The sequence below is a fragment of the Eptatretus burgeri genome, chromosome 15 (genome assembly GCF_056783735.1).
Source record: "Eptatretus burgeri isolate ZD-2024b chromosome 15, Ebu_testis_v1, whole genome shotgun sequence".
Classification (NCBI taxonomy): Eukaryota; Metazoa; Chordata; class Myxini; order Myxiniformes; family Myxinidae; genus Eptatretus; species Eptatretus burgeri.
The window spans coordinates 22,386,397-22,403,896 of NC_140975.1; the positions used below are offsets into that span (position 1 = coordinate 22,386,397).

The 17,500-nt window shown below is 48.3% G+C and overlaps 1 protein-coding gene and 1 long non-coding RNA gene across 5 annotated transcripts in view; one reads left to right on the top strand and one right to left on the bottom strand.

The window, feature by feature from the left end:
* Positions 1–12,335, bottom strand: part of LOC147011723 (uncharacterized) — a 26,129-nt gene extending 13,794 nt beyond the window's left edge. For both annotated transcript variants that reach the window (XR_015051657.1, XR_015051656.1), the window contains exons 1-2: positions 12,140–12,335; positions 10,469–10,562 (exon numbers count right to left, since the gene is read on the bottom strand). This is a non-coding gene — a long non-coding RNA (uncharacterized LOC147011723). The remainder of the gene's footprint in view (positions 1–10,468; positions 10,563–12,139) is intronic.
* Positions 1–17,500, top strand: part of LOC147011722 (mechanosensitive cation channel TMEM63B-like) — a 192,780-nt gene that overhangs the window by 39,467 nt on the left and 135,813 nt on the right. Inside the window, exon 1 of one of the 3 annotated variants that reach the window (XM_085856926.1) lies at positions 12,186–12,314. The exons of the other annotated variants lie outside the window; for them this stretch is intronic. Coding sequence (XP_085713052.1) covers positions 12,258–12,314 — 57 coding nt within the window. The 5' untranslated portion in view covers positions 12,186–12,257. Of the gene's footprint in view, positions 1–12,185; positions 12,315–17,500 lie in introns of those variants that run through there. 3 annotated transcript variants of the gene reach the window in all.

Below are 17,500 nucleotides of genomic sequence, written 5' to 3' on the forward strand. Positions count from 1 at the left end.
CTCTCTCTCTCTTCCTCTCCTTCCCTTCTCTCTCTCTCTCTCGTCCTCTCCTTCCCCTCTCTCTCTCTCGTCCTCTCCTTCCCCTCTCTCTCTCTCGTCCTCTCCTTCCCTCTCTCTCTCTCGTCCTCTCCTTCCCCCCTCTCTCTCTCTCGTCCTCTCCTTCCCCCCCTCTCTCTCTCTCTCTCTCTCTCTCGTCCTCTCCTTCCCCTCTCTCTCTCTCGTCCTCTCCTTCCCCCCTCTCTCTCTCTCTCGTCCTCTCCTTCCTCTCTCTCTCTCTCTCTCTCTCTCTCTCTCTCTCTCTCTCTCTCTCTCTCTCTCGTCCTCTCCTTCCCCTCTCTCTCTCGTCCTCTCCTTCCCCTCTCTCTCCCGTCCTCTACCCCTCCCCTTCTCTCTCTCTCGTCCTCTACCTCTCCCCTTCTCTCTCTCTCGTCCTCTACCTCTCCCCTTCTCTCTCTCTCGTCCTCTCCTTCCCCCCTCTCTCTCTCTCGTCCTCTCCTTCCCCTCTCTCTCTCTCTCTCTCTCTCTCTCTCTCTCTCTCTCTCTCTCTCTCTCTCTCTCTCTCTCTCTCTCTCTCCCTCTCTCTCTCTCTCTCCCTCGTCCTCTCCTTCCCCCCTCTCTCTCTCTTGTCCTCTCCTTCTCCTCTCTCTCTCATCCTCTCCTTCCCCCTCTCTCTCTCTCTCTCCCTCGTCCTCTCCTTCCCCCCTCTCTCTCTCTTGTCCTCTCCTTCTCCTCTCTCTCTCATCTCTCTCTCTTCCCCCCTCTCTCTCTCTCTCCCTCGTCCTCTCCTTCCCCCTCTCTCTCTCTTGTCCTCTCCTTCTCCTCTCTCTCTCATCCTCTCCTTCCCCCCTCTCTCTCTCTCTCTCTCGTCCTCTCCTTCCCCCCTCTCTCTCTCTCTCTCTCTCGTCCTCTCCTTCCCCCCTCTCTCTCTCTCTCTCGTCCTCTCCTTCCCCCCCCTCTCTCTCTCTCTCTCTCTCTCTCTCTCTCTCTCTCTCTCTCTCTCTCTCTCTCTCTCTCTCTCTCTCTCTCTCTCTCTCTCTCTCTCTCTCTCTCTCTCTCTCTCTCTCTCTCTCTCTCTCTCTCTCTCTCTCTCTCTCTCTCTCTCCCCTCTCTCTCTCTCTTCCTCTCCTTCTCTCTCTCTCTCGTCCTCTCCTTCCCCTCTCTCTCTCGTCCTCTCCTTCCCCTCTCTCTCTCTCGTCCTCTCCTTCCCCTCTCTCTCTCTCTCGTCCTCTCCTTCCCCTCTCTCTCTCTCTCTCGTCCTCTCCTTCCCCTCTCTCTCTCTCTCGTCCTCTCCTTCCCCTCTCTCTCTCTCGTCCTCTCCTTCCCCCCTCTCTCTCTCGTCCTCTCCTTCCTCTCTCTCTCTCTCTCTCTCTCTCTCTCTCTCTCTCTCTCTCTCTCTCTCTCTCTCTCTCTCTCTCTCTCTCTCTCTCTCGTCCTCTCCTTCCCCTCTCTCTCTCGTCCTCTCCTTCCTCTCTCTCTCTCTCTCTCTCTCTCTCTCTCTCTCTCTCTCTCTCTCTCTCCCTCGTCCTCTCCTTCCCCCTCTCTCTCTCTCTCGTCCTCTCCTTCCCTCTCTCTCTCTCGTCCTCTCCTTCCTCTCTCTCTCTCTCTCTCTCTCTCTCTCTCTCTCTCTCTCTCGTCTCTCTCTCGTCCTCTCCTTCCTCTCTCTCTCTCTCTCTCTCTCTCTCTCTCTCTCTCTCTCTCTCTCTCTCTCTCTCTCTCTCTCGTCCTCTCCTTCCCCCTCTCTCTCTCTCTCTCGTCCTCTCCTTCCCCTCTCTCTCTCGTCCTCTCCTTCCTCTCTCTCTCTCTCTCTCTCTCTCTCTCTCTCTCTCTCTCTCTCTCTCTCTCTCTCTCTCTCTCTCTCTCTCTCTCTCTCTCTCTCTCTCTCTCTCTCTCTCTCTCTCTCTCTCTCTCTCTCCTCTCCTTCCACCCTCTCTCTCTCTCTCTTCCTCTCCTTCCACCCTCTCTCTCTCTCTCGTCCTCTCCTTCCCCTCTCTCTCTCTCGTCCTCTCCTTCCCTCTCTCTCTCTCTCTCTCTCTCGTCCTCTCCTTCCCCTCTCTCTCTCTCGTCCTCTCCTTCCCCTCTCTCTCTCTCTCTCTCTCTCGTCCTCTCCTTCCCCTCTCTCTCTCGTCTTCTCCTTCCTCTCTCTCTCTCTTCCTCTCCTTCTCTCTCTCTCTCTCTCTCTCTTCCTCTCCTTCCACCCTCTCTCTCTCTCTCTCTCGTCCTCTCCTTCCCCTCTCTCTCTCTCGTCCTCTCCTTCCCCTCTCTCTCTCTCTCTCTCTCGTCCTCTCCTTCCCCTCTCTCTCTCTCGTCCTCTCCTTCCCTCTCTCTCTCTCGTCCTCTCCTTCCCCTCTCTCTCTCGTCCTCTCCTTCCCCTCTCTCTCTCTCTCGTCCTCTCCTTCCCCTCTCTCTCTCTCGTCCTCTCCTTCCCCTCTCTCTCTCTCTCTCGTCCTCTCCTTCCCCTCTCTCTCTCTCGTCCTCTCCTTCCCCTCTCTCTCTCTCGTCCTCTCCTTCCCCTCTCTCTCTCGTCCTCTCCTTCCCCCTCTCTCTCTCTCTCTTCCTCTCCTTCCCTTCTCTCTCTCTCTCTCTCTTCCTCTCCTTCCCTTCTCTCTCTCTCTCTCGTCCTCTCCTTCCCCTCTCTCTCTCTCGTCCTCTCCTTCCCCTCTCTCTCTCTCGTCCTCTCCTTCCCCTCTCTCTCTCTCTCGTCCTCTCCTTCCCCCTCTCTCTCTCTCTCGTCCTCTCCTTCCCCCCTCTCTCTCTCTCTCTCGTCCTCTCCTTCCCCTCTCTCTCTCTCGTCCTCTCCTTCCCCCCTCTCTCTCTCTCTCTCGTCCTCTCCTTCCCCCCTCTCTCTCTCTCTCTCTCGTCCTCTCCTTCCCCTCTCTCTGTCTCGTCCTCTCCTTCCTCTCTCTCTCTCTCTCTCTCTCTCTCTCTCTCTCTCTCTCTCTCTCTCTCTCTCTCTCGTCCTCTCCTTCCCCTCTCTCTCTCGTCCTCTCCTTCCCCTCTCTCTCTCGTCCTCTCCTTCCCCTCTCTCTCTCTCTCTCTCGTCCTCTCCTTCCCCCTCTCTCTCTCTCTCGTCCTCTCCTTCCCCCCTCTCTCTCTCTCGTCCTCTCCTTCCCCCTCTCTCTCTCTCGTCCTCTCCTTCCCCTCTCTCTCTCTCTCTCTCTCTCTCTCTCTCTCTCTCTCTCTCTCTCTCTCTCTCTCCCTCTCTCTCCCTCTCTCTCTCTCTCTCTCCCTCGTCCTCTCCTTCCCCCCTCTCTCTCTCTTGTCCTCTCCTTCTCCTCTCTCTCTCATCCTCTCCTTCCCCCTCTCTCTCTCTCTCTCTCTCGTCCTCTCCTTCCCCCTCTCTCTCTCTCTCTCTCGTCCTCTCCTTCCCCCCCTCTCTCTCTCTCTCTCTCTCTCTCTCTCTCTCTCTCTCTCTCTCTCTCTCTCTCTCTCTCTCTCTCTCTCTCTCTCTCTCTCTCTCTCTCTCTCTCTCTCTCTCTCTCTCTCTCTCTCTTCCTCTCCTTCTCTCTCTCTCTCGTCCTCTCCTTCCCCTCTCTCTCTCGTCCTCTCCTTCCCCTCTCTCTCTCTCGTCCTCTCCTTCCCCTCTCTCTCTCTCTCTCTCTCTCTCTCTCTCGTCCTCTCCTTCCCCTCTCTCTCTCTCTCTAGTCCTCTCCTTCCCCCCTCTCTCTCTCTCTCGTCCTCTCCTTCCCCCTCTCTCTCTCTCGTCCTCTCCTTCCCCCCCTCTCTCTCTCTCTCGTCCTCTCCTTCCTCTCTCTCTCTCTCTCTCTCTCTCTCTCTCTCTCTCTCTCTCTCTCTCTCTCTCTCTCTCTCTCTCTCTCTCTCTCTCTCTCTCTCCCTCGTCCTCTCCTTCCCCCCTCTCTCTCTCTTGTCCTCTCCTTCTCCTCTCTCTCTCGTCCTCTCCTTCCCCCCTCTCTCTCTCTCTCTCTCGTCCTCTCCTTCCCCCCTCTCTCTCTCTCTCGTCCTCTCCTTCCCCCCTCTCTCTCTCTCTCTCTCTCTCTCTCTCTCGCTCTCTCTCGCTCTCTCTCTCTCTCCCTCGTCCTCTCCTTCCCCCCTCTCTCTCTCTCATCCTCTCCTTCCCCTCTCTCTCTCTCGTCCTCTCCTTCCCCTCTCTCTCTCTCTCGTCCTCTCCTTCCTCTCTCTCTCTCTCTCTCTCTCTCTCTCTCTCTCTCTCTCTCTCTCTCTCTCTCTCTCTCTCTCTCTCTCTCTCTCTCTCTCTCTCTCTCTCCTCTCCTCTCTCTCTCGTCCTCTCCTTCCTCTCTCTCTCTCTCTCTCTCTCGTCCTCTCTCTCTCTCTCTCTCTCTCTTCCTCTCCTTCTCTCTCTCTCTCTCTCTCTCTCTCTTCCTCTCCTTCCACCCTCTCTCTCTCTCTCGTCCTCTCCTTCCCCTCTCTCTCTCTCTCTCTCTCCTCTCTCTCTCTCTCTCTCTCTCGTCCTCTCCTTCTCTCTCTCTCTCTCGTCCTCTCCTTCCCCTCTCTCTCTCTCGTCCTCTCCTTCCCCTCTCTCTCTCTCGTCCTCTCCTTCCCCTCTCTCTCTCGTCCTCTCCTTCCCCTCTCTCTCGTCCTCTCCTTCCCCTCTCTCTCTCTCGTCCTCTCCTTCCCCTCTCTCTCTCTCGTCCTCTCCTTCCCCCTCTCTCTCTCTCTCTCGTCCTCTCCTTCCCCTCTCTCTCTCTCGTCCTCTCCTTCCCCCTCTCTCTCTCTCTCTCTCGTCCTCTCCTTCCCCCTCTCTCTCTCTCTCTCTCGTCCTCTCCTTCCCCTCTCTCTGTCTCGTCCTCTCCTTCCCCTCTCTCTCTCTCTCTCTCTCTCTCTCTCTCTCTCTCGTCCTCTCCTTCCCCTCTCTCTCTCGTCCTCTCCTTCCCCTCTCTCTCTCGTCCTCTCCTTCCCCTCTCTCTCTCGTCCTCTCCTTCCCCTCTCTCTCTCGTCCTCTCCTTCCCCTCTCTCTCTCGTCCTCTCCTTCCCCTCTCTCTCTCTCGTCCTCTCCTTCCCTCTCTCTCTCTCTCTCGTCCTCTCCTTCCCCCCTCTCTCTCTCCCTCGTCCTCTCCTTCCCCCCTCTCTCTCTCTTGTCCTCTCCTTCTCCTCTCTCTCTCGTCCTCTCCTTCCCCTCTCTCTCCCTTCTCCCTCTTTTCCTACTCTCACTCCCCTCTCCCTCTCCTCTCTGTCTCCCTCTCTTCTTTCCCCCTCTCTGACTATATATCCATTCTCTATCCTTTTTAAATGTTGTGCATTAAGCAAGGAAGCACCACTCAATGAGTGGCACTCGTCATTTTTGCAACGAGCAGAGTACCCACTCCATGGGCAATATTCTTCCAAGCATGCAACACATTCTTCTGATGCATACCTTTATTTGAGCGGTGCATAGGCAACTGACAGTTCTGCATCGGCAAAAAAAGGATAACCCGGGTTATGTGCATGAAGCAAAAACATACCTACTGCTTTTTAGGAACACTGTTCTGCAAATGGTGGAGACTTGTAATACCCTCCCCCACCTGGAGATGGTGCTACACGATACACATTTGCATAGAGAATTTCTCTCACGCCCCCCCCCCGCCCCCCAAGACCACCGGTGGCAAAGATTGAAAAAAAACACCCCCATACATTAATTGAGGTTATGCTGATCCTCTGAAGCAAGTCTGGAGGTAATTGGCCCAGAACTGTAGGAGTAGTGCGACAAACAAATAAACACACAAACACCGGTTTGTGAATAATTATAGTAAAGATTCTTTGATATAACTAATGACTTGGTCATGGTTTGAACCGCCAACCTCCTGAAATCAAAGCAGATGCTCTAACTCTAATAATGTCATCGTGTCCACTGGATATTAAATTTTAGTTCATTGGTTCACGAGCGCCAGCCAGAGTGACCACTATATTCGTTATTTCTGTGTGTCTGCATGTATGTCTGTCTGTCCAGAGCACAACTTCGTGGGATGTGATCCGATTTGGATGAAACTTGAATATGATGTTGATATCAATGCCTAGTTTTGTCTTCCTGGCGATGGGCGTCCCACGCCCATTGTGGGCAAAGCCACGCCAACTTGTAATTTTTGTTTTTTGGTCATGTTTTTTTTCTCGATTTTTTTTTAATTGAAATTCCCACTCGAGAAATTGTGCGCATTGGCCATATATACAACATACACGATAATTCAGTTTGATTCGGTCAATTTTGAGGGAGAAGATAGGTTTTGAAGAAATGGGCGGTGACAGATAGTAGGGTTGCAGCTAAGATTGCCCATTGTGGGCGGAGCCACACCCACTTGTAATTTTTGTTTTTTGGTTCACGGGTGCCAGCCAGAGTGACCACTATATTCGTTATGTCTGTGTGTCTGTCTGTGTGTGTGTGTGTGTGTGTGTGTGTGTGTGTGTGTGTGTGTGTGTGTACGTGTGTGTGTGTGTCTGTCCAGAGCATAACTCCGTGGACTTCGATCCGATTTTGATGAAACTTGGTTTTGTGTTCGATATCAATGTCGAGTTGTTTTCCTGGATGAGGGCGTGGCTACGCCCGTTGTGGGCGGAGCCACACCCAAAAATAGCCATTTTTAGGGGGTAGTCGGATTTAAAATCTATCTTCTCCTAGGGAATTGACTGAATGGAATGGGTTCTTCACTATTTGAATAGCAAAATGAATTATCGAAAACTTGTCATTGTCCAATTTTAAATTTTCATCCCAAGGTCAAGGTCACAAGGTCAAAAACTTAGAAAATTGTGAATTTTGACATAAAAATCATACGACCGCCCAAACTTTGAGAGCTAGGATGACAATATTTTTATGCATAATCTTGAGGTCATTGCCCACCTAAAGTCTTGAACCATTTTGCTCTATCTCGAACACCTTGCCCATGGTGCCCCCTTCAAGTTTGTTTTTACGCTGATTTCACCAAAGTATGGATAATCTGAGGAGTGCGAAATGACATATAGCCTATATGACGTTATATTGTTCCTGAAATGTTCCAGAGGAAGTTTTGCACCAAAGGTCATAATCCTTGACCTTTGACCTTTAAAGTTCACAAAGGTCAAATTTTCAAAGTTGTGGGAATCGAACCGGGTTTTCGACCTTCTTCGATGAACTAACTCCAATAAGCTATAGCACGTATCCTGTTTCCTTATTTTAATGTCCACAACATTGTTTTGTGACCTTTAAAAATTTTGCAAAGGTGAAATTTTGAAAGTTGTTGAACAAAACTGGGTTTTCGACATTTTGCAGCTAATAACCCGTCACTCGTACCACATCATGTTGATCATTTTTATAACTTGGTCAAAAATTATCACATTGTCTCATCCTTTACTTCTGAAACAATCTACATCGTCAAATACCGCTCGTGAACTATCGTCGTCTTCAGACTTGTTATGAAACATTATTTTGAGGTCACAATGCCAAATGGAGGTTTTTAAAAAAAGAATTAAATGATCACCTTGCATTGAAAGCTTTGTTCAAAGACTTTCAGTGTGGACTACCGTTATCAACACCGCTGACATGGTTTGTTCAACATTGTGATAATCCTCAGGTCATATCTTAATGCACTGTTGAACAAACCGATTCCATGTTGTATTTATGCGTTTGAAATGTATCTCGTTTGTTATCATGCTCTTCTTCTGGTTGAACGTTAAGCTTTGCCTGCATGAGGAGCTTTTCAAAAGCAACACGGGAAGCAGCCACCGGAAATGGGAGACAGCCGAACGCACGGACAGACACCATGGTTCACATTATATAATAGACTAAGCCTTTTTAGCCGTTTCCTCGCTGACGAATTTTCACCCTGTCATTTTCCCAAGGACATCTTCCATCTGCTTGGAAGTCAGGCAATATCACTGTTAGTGTTATCTATCTATAATTCCAGCAATCTCTGTGTGTGTGTCTGTGTGTGTGTGTGTCTGTGTGTGTGTCTGTGACTGCTGTTTCTTGACAACCACTGGTCCGATCTAATTGAAACTTGCCAGATATATTGCTGGGGACCTGAGGATGTGCCTTTTCAAGGTTTGATATGAATCGGACAAGTGATTCCCAAGTTATGGCCATTTATTTACCAACCGATGACAAGAACCGTTGCTGTGGCCATTTTTTATCAACCAATGACAGGAAGCGTTGCTGTGTAGCCGTGGTTGATGGGGAAGAGAAACTCAGCCGCGTTCGCCATTACGGGTTTCTTCTCTTCTCTTCTCTTATCTTCGTGTTTTTCCTTGCGAAAAGGCAAAATACGTTGGCACTAATTGAATAATTGGCCATTAAAAGCCTCCGTATTCTTGCCCTGGACAAGGAAACAAAGAAGCGCCGTTTCCTCAGCAATGTTGTTTATGAAGAGGTGCTAACGAGATAAAGGTGTGTGCAATGTTCATGGAGACGATTTTTATTATTATTTATTTATTGAAGAAAAATTGTTCCAAAAATAATTTATCAAAAAAAGTGCACAACTTCTTTTTGTTTCCAATTGTCAAAACGCTGTGGCCTTTGGAAGTGTTAAGGAATTCAGCTCCACTCAACATGCTTGCCAACGAAATACATCTCAATTTGGTGGTAAAAACGATTCACAATGACGGGTTTCCTTACTCATTGCTCTGCAGTCTGCATTCAACCCCTTCATTTGTCATCTCATCGACCTCATTTCATCGATCTATAATTCCAGCAATCTGTGTGTGTGTGTGTGTGTGTGTGTGTGTGTGTGTGTTTCTGTGTGTCTTTGACCGCTGTTTCTTGAGAACCACTGGTCCGATCTAATTGAATCTTGCCAGATATATTGCTGGGGACCTGAGGATGTGCCTTTTCAAGGTTTGATATTAATCGGATAAGTGCTTCCCAAGTTATGGCCATTTATTTACCAACCAATGACAGGACACGTGCTGCGTAGGCCGGTGCATGGCCGGCCGACGATGACGTCACGTGCCGTGCTGGTTACGATGGGGATCGATCGGTGCCTTAGTTTCCGTGGGGTAGGAGTGCCAATGGTAAATGGCAGCGAATGTCATGGCAAGCAAAGACAGGGTGGTAAACTTGATTTTAATTAACTCTGTGTGTGTAAGTATCACAGCAGTTGTTATTTCAATGCAAGCGATAATTCGTGGAATGATGTGAACATTCCGTACGAGCACGCACTACTTTTGGATAGTGATGACTTACTGTATTCTAATAATTTCTCGATTTCTTATCCGCATTTATAGATAAACACAATGCCCCAATCCAGTCGTCATTTATGAGAGTGAAGGAATGGCCTGTGTGGTTGTTTGAAAGTTGTTTTTTGCCTGTACGGCCACGCACATATGGGCACGCGAGAGCGAAGGAACGGCCTGTGTGGTTGTTGTTTCTGGCACGTGGTTTGAATTTTTTTTTAATTTTTTTTGTATGTACGGCCACGCACGTATGGGCACGCACGTACGGCCATGCACGTACGGCCATGCACGTATGGACACGCACGTACGGTCACGCACGTACGGTCACGCACGTACGGTCACACACGTACGGTCAAGCACATACGGCCACGCACGTACGGCCACGCGAGAGCGAAGGAATGGCCTGTGTGTTTGTTTCTGGCAAGCGGTTTTAAAATATATATATATATTTTTTTTTTTGCACGTACGGGCACATTAAAGTGAAGGAACGGCTTGTGTGGTTGTTGTTTCTGGCACGCGGTTTGATTTTTTTGTGGGGGGGGGGGGGTTTGCACGTACGGCCACGCATCTACTGGCATGCACTAGTATAAACAGATAACGGGAACGACACCACCTGGTAGAGCGCATATCCCTCCACCAGGCTGAACAGTTTACGTTTTGTATCCCACTGATAGGCCGGAGCTGAATCTGGACCCTCACCGAAATACAGTCGCCTTGTTCTTGTCAACTATCCAACTCATCCACCAAATTTTGTCAAAACTCGTCCACAACGTTTTTAACTATCACGCTATACATGTATGTCGTTTTTGGCCCGATCATTTAATGGTGAAGAATCACTTTTAAAATTCTAGCATCCGGATCTGCACCAAAATCGAATCAATCAGTCCTTGTCACACACCCAAGTTGTGCATCAAGTTTCGTCCAAATCCATCCTTAACCTTTTGAGATATCCTGCTCACAGACAAACAGACAGGAGTGAAAACATAACCTCTGTCCACCTTCAGTGGTGGATCCTCGTACTGATACCTGAGATACCCCATTACTTACATCCTCCAACATTTGTAGACAATGGATGAAGGAGTGCGTCCATGTATACGCGACTCGGAAATCCACTGCACATGATGCACAATTGCATTTACTACTTCTTGTTGAAAACTTTGTCGAGGCTCATATAAGAGTAAATGAAACGTTTTTATATGAGGATCAAAAGTTTAAAAACTTGTGATGATGAACATATCCAATAAGTCTCCTTATTTGAACATTTGATATTTGTTTCATTTTGATATTCATCTTCAACCCTGATTTGTTTAAATCCGTCGCCATTCTTCTTTCACAACACGTGCAACATCTACAATATCAATTTTTGTAAATGATGTACCTTCACTTTTTCTTCTTCATTCGTATGCAACACTTGGTTGAGGGTACAGCCATCATTTGCTTTGAGCACGGCTGTGTCGCTGATGCAGTGCCCCCTGTAGGTGACAGCAGGAATTTGGAATTTGTTAAGATGCCGGCGAAAGCTCGCAGAGTCTTCACGGAGGATATGTGCATGAAGCAAAAACATAGCGACTGCTTTTAATTGGGGACAGGAACACTGTACTGTAAATGGTGGAGACTGTGGAATCTTTATTATCCACCGAACTAATGGCAACAGATCGGACACCCAGTTTGACGTTCCTGCAAGGGACGACCCAAACATTGATGACTCGAACCCCTTCACCGTAGTGGTACCAAGAACCAAGTGCCACGCTGGTTGAATCTTGACCAACTCAATGTGCCTGCCACACACCATCCTGTCCATGGTCTGCAAACACATCTGGAGAATTATTTTGGAAAATTACAGTTAAAAGAAAGATCAATCCTGGGATTATGCACATGCTGGATAAAGCAGATCCTGAAACTCATTACAGTCCCCCAGCAGAATAGGTTGTCCTGCACAGTGTCATAGACACAATAACATGAAAACATTCTTAACCTGTACATGCCATCTCTCGAGGAGGGAACACCATCGGCGTGTTACCAACAACTGCGGCATCATCAGGATGGAGCAGATGCCTCCCCCCCCCACTCACAAGTGAGCTGATCATGCCTCCCTTAGGTACATTGTACAAGCGCCTCCACTGTTATGGTAACCAGGAACCACATGGCACATGTGCTATGATCACATGGATCCTGACTAATGAGATGTGCCTACCACATATCAGCTTTTGCACACAGCTGGAGTGTTTATCCTTCCCTTAGCATGTGCTCTTGTTTGTCTTGTTCTTGTATTCACATGGAAAGACTGGATGAGCAGAATTTCCTATTTCTGCTTTTAGATGTTATCTTGAATCTCTACAACTATCCCATGTACTCCTAGTTCTACACCGATATTATTATAACATTCCACTTGCTGTCTTTTTCCTCTTTCGGCAACCTTGATATCTTTAAAAAGATAGGAATGGATTTAATATTGTTGTGCACACATATTGCACCAATATGGAACCGGTTATCAAACCAACATGCTTTGGCTTGGGTTATGCAGTCCAACTCTTGACTGACCGAATCTCCACCAACCAAACTAATCGGACATGTTTTCAATCACGGTTCGGCAACCCTGGAACGGCCTGGTCCCGTTCGCCATTATGGTGTGATGTAAACAAGCCGATCTTGTGTAATGTGTCTTATTTCCGGGCAGCTCGACTGTTTCAGTCCATTGAAGGATGTTGGTCCTTCGGTACACTGCTGGCCTTGATTGATGGCCACCCCTAATCGATGACTGGCAGAAAATTGGCCAGGGTTCCGGCAGACAATGATCCAATATGCAAAGGACAAGGTGGGATCAGTCCCTGGAAGAAGGGATACCCGGCTTATCGTCCCATCCGACGTATGGCACACTCATTGATGCAACACCCTGCCTGCGAAATAGCATAGAGGCAGTTTATTTATTTATTTATGTTACAGAATCTCAGGCTTGTAGTGGAGCTCACACACACACACACATGCACGCACGCACGCACGCACGAGACACAACACAGGACTGTTAGATGACACAGACACTGACACTGACCTTGGGGGAAGTCCCGTTACTTCCCAGGGCAATCTGGGTACCAACGAGGACACAACATGGCGCCGTCTTTCTCACCGCACTCAGCGGGGCATTTCGTCCTCCCCATGGATGGCGCCCTATGAGGAGTTTCGAGTCAGTTGATTCATTGATGAAACCCATTGTAGACAACTCAAAGGTGAGTGCACGACTTCTGAACCACCCCGACCCCAACCATGATGTGTTGAACAGCTGGATAAAAGGCGCTAAACACGTGTTATCTTGAATTCTCATCCAACGACGTGGGCATCAGCACAGAAATAGCTCGTAATGGAATGTTTGGCTGAAAGTAACGGCGGAAGTGTTTTGACTGACAGACAATTCCATCAAAAGCTATAATTAAATGCCATTTCGCCCACGGTTCGGACGACACCCGTGAATACCCATTGTCGACAAAATAAGGCGACACCGCTATGGTCCACTTACAAATAATACAATACGTGTCCAACAATTGACATCTCAATTCCATCACTGACAAAGTGGCGTTTCATTGACATAGTTGGAATTGATGGAGTTCTCGACGGAATAGAAAACAATACAGTAAGCTTCCAGAATTAATTCACAGTTTTCTTACAGATAGACCACAAAGGGTGAAGTGTAATAATATGATATCAGCTGTTTTGGTTTTTGAGAAGAGGTGCACCATAAAGTTGTGTTTTTTCTAAAAAAAAAAAAAAAGGTTTTTTTGTGCACAAGTGGCTGCAGCAGTTCAAGTCCTAATTGTAGTATCGAAGACATAAAGTTTAGTCTAACCACTCACTGACTCACTGAATGACTGATATTAATGTTTGGTACCTTCTGGGTGATGTCGAAACATGAAAAAAGTCCTGACACTGGGAAGAATCACAGAACCGTTTGAAAGTGTCTGTAAATGAAAATATAAATAAATGAAAGAAAAAAAAATGCAGGTTAGCGACCCGAGACAATGGGAAGCATGGTTCGTTATTTCTTACAATATCTAAACATACCCTGCTCGAGAGAGAATGTGTGTGTGTGTGTGTGTGTGTGTGTGTGTGTGTGTGTGTGTGTGTGTGTGTGTGTGTGTGTGTGTGTGTGTGTGTGTGTGTGTGTGTGTGTGTCTATGGAACAAGGAACATACAAATATATTGTTACGGTGGTGGAAATTCACAGAACACCATTCAGGTTCCCCGAAGATCAGTTATCTCGATAAGTACGTGTTTCAGGTTAGATTCCCCCACCGATGTGAGAAGGGATTTATTCGTATGCCGGGCTGTGAATCTTTGAGGTAGCCGTTATTCTTTCTCTGTCTTTAATTTCGAAACAACCTACAAAAACTCCTCACCATCGACAAGCAACGCTCCCCACCACCACCACTGCTCAAGCCGCCATTGTGCGCCGCGGAGTGAACCTAATTTGCATAACTGGATCACAGAGCGACTTCCCCGAAACCCACGGGTGATGTCAAATTTGGGGTTTCCCCGCGACGCTCACCAGGGGTGAAAGGTCGGAGGCGAACAGTGGGCGGAGCCTGGCCTCGGGTTGAAAGATCGAGGAACGGCTCGCTCCTGGCCGATATAGGGGCGGAACTCGAGCAGATTCGGGAGTTGAGTTGAGTTGGTTGTTCGTTATTGTTCACGGGTCGTTCACCGATGGAGATCAGAATGTGGGAGCGGCAGCATCAGAGCTTGGAGTCGTCGGAGCGAGCGGCAGTGGTGGAGCGTGGGGGTCCAGGCAGACGGCCCTGGTACGGTCGGGCGACGCTGAGGAGTGAACGAGGTTTAAAGGAGCATCAACTCTGAAAGAACAAGAGACCCGTTCGCTCCTCCGAAGCATCGCCGGCCAGGCTCGCCAAAAAGGGGCCACCGAGGCCGACCAAGCTGCTCGTCAAGCTGCCCAAGCGACTGGCGCGTTCGCGACACACAAGACCGAACAGAGACACCAAAGGTCGCTGATCCGAAAACCATCGAGTCGCCACCAGGGGCGGCAAGGTAACCTGCCCGGCCTCTTGGAGCCCCTCGGTCAACCAGGCCTCTGTGTTTGAAATAAAGGCTCGCGAGCCCTATTCTTTTCTTTGGTTTTGGATGAAAGTCTGTGTCACCTTGTCTTCCTAAGTAGAACTGATTTAAGTGCATGATTGTGTACATGATTGAATAGAACTCGGCTGTAGGCTTTTGCTCGTGTCCTGTCCCCGTCCCCCCATTCATTGACTGCATGCCGACTGAAAATAAACGCCCCATTGTTCAAATGTTCACCTGCTCGTTGCATCATTTTCTGCATTGACTGCCACGGCACGTATCGGGAATTAACTGGCTATTAAAGCCGATAAACGTGATCATTTGGTCCGACGGGATTTGGCGATTTAATACCACTCGGCTTCGCACATGGAACGAGCACGCTTAAGCTGCTCGTTTTCGTAAAGATCCCATCGAGGTATAAACTCTCGGTATTTCTGTCCGCATGAATAGTTAGGTATATCGACAATTCGGCGATTGACCCTGTAGCGCGTGGACAGAATAATTTACTAGTTTATGATGCGTTAAGGCACCGTGGCTGGACTCCGGGGTTGGTCTGAAAAGCCACGACTGGATTGCGGCCATCAGTGGGCGCGCGACCGCGGTTTGGCTAAAACGGTCGTCCGCACGCCGAACGCGGCGGAAACCCATAACAATACATATATATATATATATATATATATATATATATATATATATATATATATATATATATATATATCCTATATATTATTTCTGTTAATGTCTGGGCGTAATTTGACATTTCTCCTCCGAAACTGCCGACGGATTGTCACCGCCTTCGGCATGTGGGTGCTCTGTGGTCTAATGAACAGCATGGGCTATGTGAGATCGCACCAGACAGAGAGGTTTGGGAATTTTTGGCGATTTTCTAATTTTTACATTCGTTTGCATGGTGACGTATGACGTCACCGCTGAGAGGCGTAATGACGTCATGACATCATCGGTCATTCGCTGACGTCATTACGTCTGTCATCGACAGACCGTCACCGCTGAGAGGGGTAATGCCACTCCTAGAAAACAGCGTCTGCAATGTAAAACCCTCTTCTGTATATGCTGACTACCTCAGAAGGTGAATTTGACATAAAAAATGTCACAAGAAACATTGTATATAAAGAAATTATATAAATCACCTGTGAACATTGGATAAATTGACGTCCGAACGAACCCTCACTTTCGAAACCTCGCGCAGAGTGTGGGTTTGGCCAATGTATATATACTAGCATATACCCGTGCTCTGCACGGAGTTGAATGGGTGGCAAAAGGTGGATGAGGCATAATAGTTGATGTTATGGGAAGATGGGGAGGGTGTCATGAGGGATGTGATGCACTATGGTGACCTATCCTTAGTTTTCTAAAGGACCTCCCTGTAGATGACATTTTGGGTGAGTGTCTTGTTGCTGAATAGTCCTTGTGAGGAATTATTGTCCACTTTGATAGATATATAAGAGTAACCTCTTGCAAGTGAAAATGCAACATATAGTTGGCCATGGGAGAACACAGGGGCTGGGAGGTATATTCCGAGTTTGTCAAATGTTTGGCCATGGGATTTGTTTATGGTTATGGAGTATGCGAGTCTGACTGGAAATTGCATCCTCTGCAGCGTGACTGGAAGGTTGGCGTCTGATGGGGTAAGTTTAACATGATATAGGCCTAGCCCGAGACTGAACAGGAGCAGTGGAGGGTGACCGAGAATCAGAATGCAAATTTCAATGAATGGCACTTTTTGGCACACATCCGACGAGCGAACACCACTGGACGCTTTAATTTGAAGATCACACACGCAAGACACAACACAGGTAATGATGGCAGTTGATAAACGTCAAATTATGTGCAGACGTTAACAAAAATAATATTTTAAAAAAATAAGTTTTTACTTTAAATACAATGTTTCTTGTTACATTTTTTGTGTCAAATTCACCTTCTTAGGTAGTCAGCACGTGCAGACGGGTTTTACATTGCAGACGCTGTTTTCTAGGAGTGGCATTACCCCACTCAGCGGTGACGGTCTGTCGACGACAGACGTAATGACGTCAGCGAATGACTGATGATGTCATGACGGAATTACGCCTCTCAGCGGTGACGTCACACGTTGCCATGCAAACGAACGTAAAAATTAGAAAATCGCCCAAAATTCCCAAACATATCCGTCTGGCGCAATCTCACATAGCCCATGCTGTTCATTAGACCACAGAGCACCCGCATGCTGAAAATGGCAACAATCCGTCCAGCAGTTTTGGAGGAGATACGTCAAATTACATGCAGACGTTAACAGAAAATATATATATATATATATATATATATATATATATATATATATATATATATATATATATATATATATATGTATTGTTGCGGATCTGGAAACCATGAGCACAGAGACATTCAGGTTCCTATAGATTAGTTATCTCGGTAAGTATACGTTTTTGTAGATAGTCCTTTTCCCTTGTTTAATGGGTAAATAAAGGCGCTGCAATTTCTATTAGGAAAACCCCATCTTCAGCGACAGCCGCAAAATGCCCATTGGTTGCGGAAAAGCTGCGGAACAGCACAAAACCCTCTGCTCCCGGCATTCAGTGCGCGCTCAGTCGGTGAAAGGTGAAGCCCCAACCCACCAAATCCTCCGCTCCCGGCATTCAGTGCGCGCTCAGTAGGTGAAAGGTGAAGCCCTCACCCACCAAACCCTCAGCTCCCGGCATCCTCCGCGCTTGCGGGGGGAATGGAATGCGGACGTGTTCAGACTGCATCCATGATCTGAATTCCTTACTGAATATGGGCATAAAAACAGTCAGCGGGGGGAATGGAATGCGGCAGCCCCCACCGACAGCAGATGAGTCACGCGAGAAGCGAGGTGTGCCGGAGAGAAATAAAAAAGGGAAGAGAAGGACGGAAACAGGACTTTTTACCAGCTTTTTTTTTACCAGCTTCTACTGGCTTCTACCAGTTTCTTTGAGCTTCTTCGAGCTTCAAGCTTTTTGTCGGTTCTCTAGGCATTGTCCTCCTGTCGTCCTTCGTGGCTGGTTCTCCCGTCATTCTCTGCTGGTCCTCCTGTGGTTCTGGTCGTGCATGAGTTCTGGGTAGTGCGCACGGAGGGTCTTCTCCCGCCAGCCGTCGCTCTGCCGACTTTGCTCACTTGGATCATCCGGATCGTGCTGGGGGTCCAGTCGGCCCCGGGGACCTGGTCCTCGAAGACCGCACGAGGCGGACAGGTCCAAGATAGACCCTGGCTTTCAGCTCACCTGCCCCTCTGAGCTGAAAGTCATATTAAAGGAATAGCCACCATTTCTGTCTGGGTGTGCGTGTGTCTGTTTGTGGCGCCTGTCTAGTAAGTCGT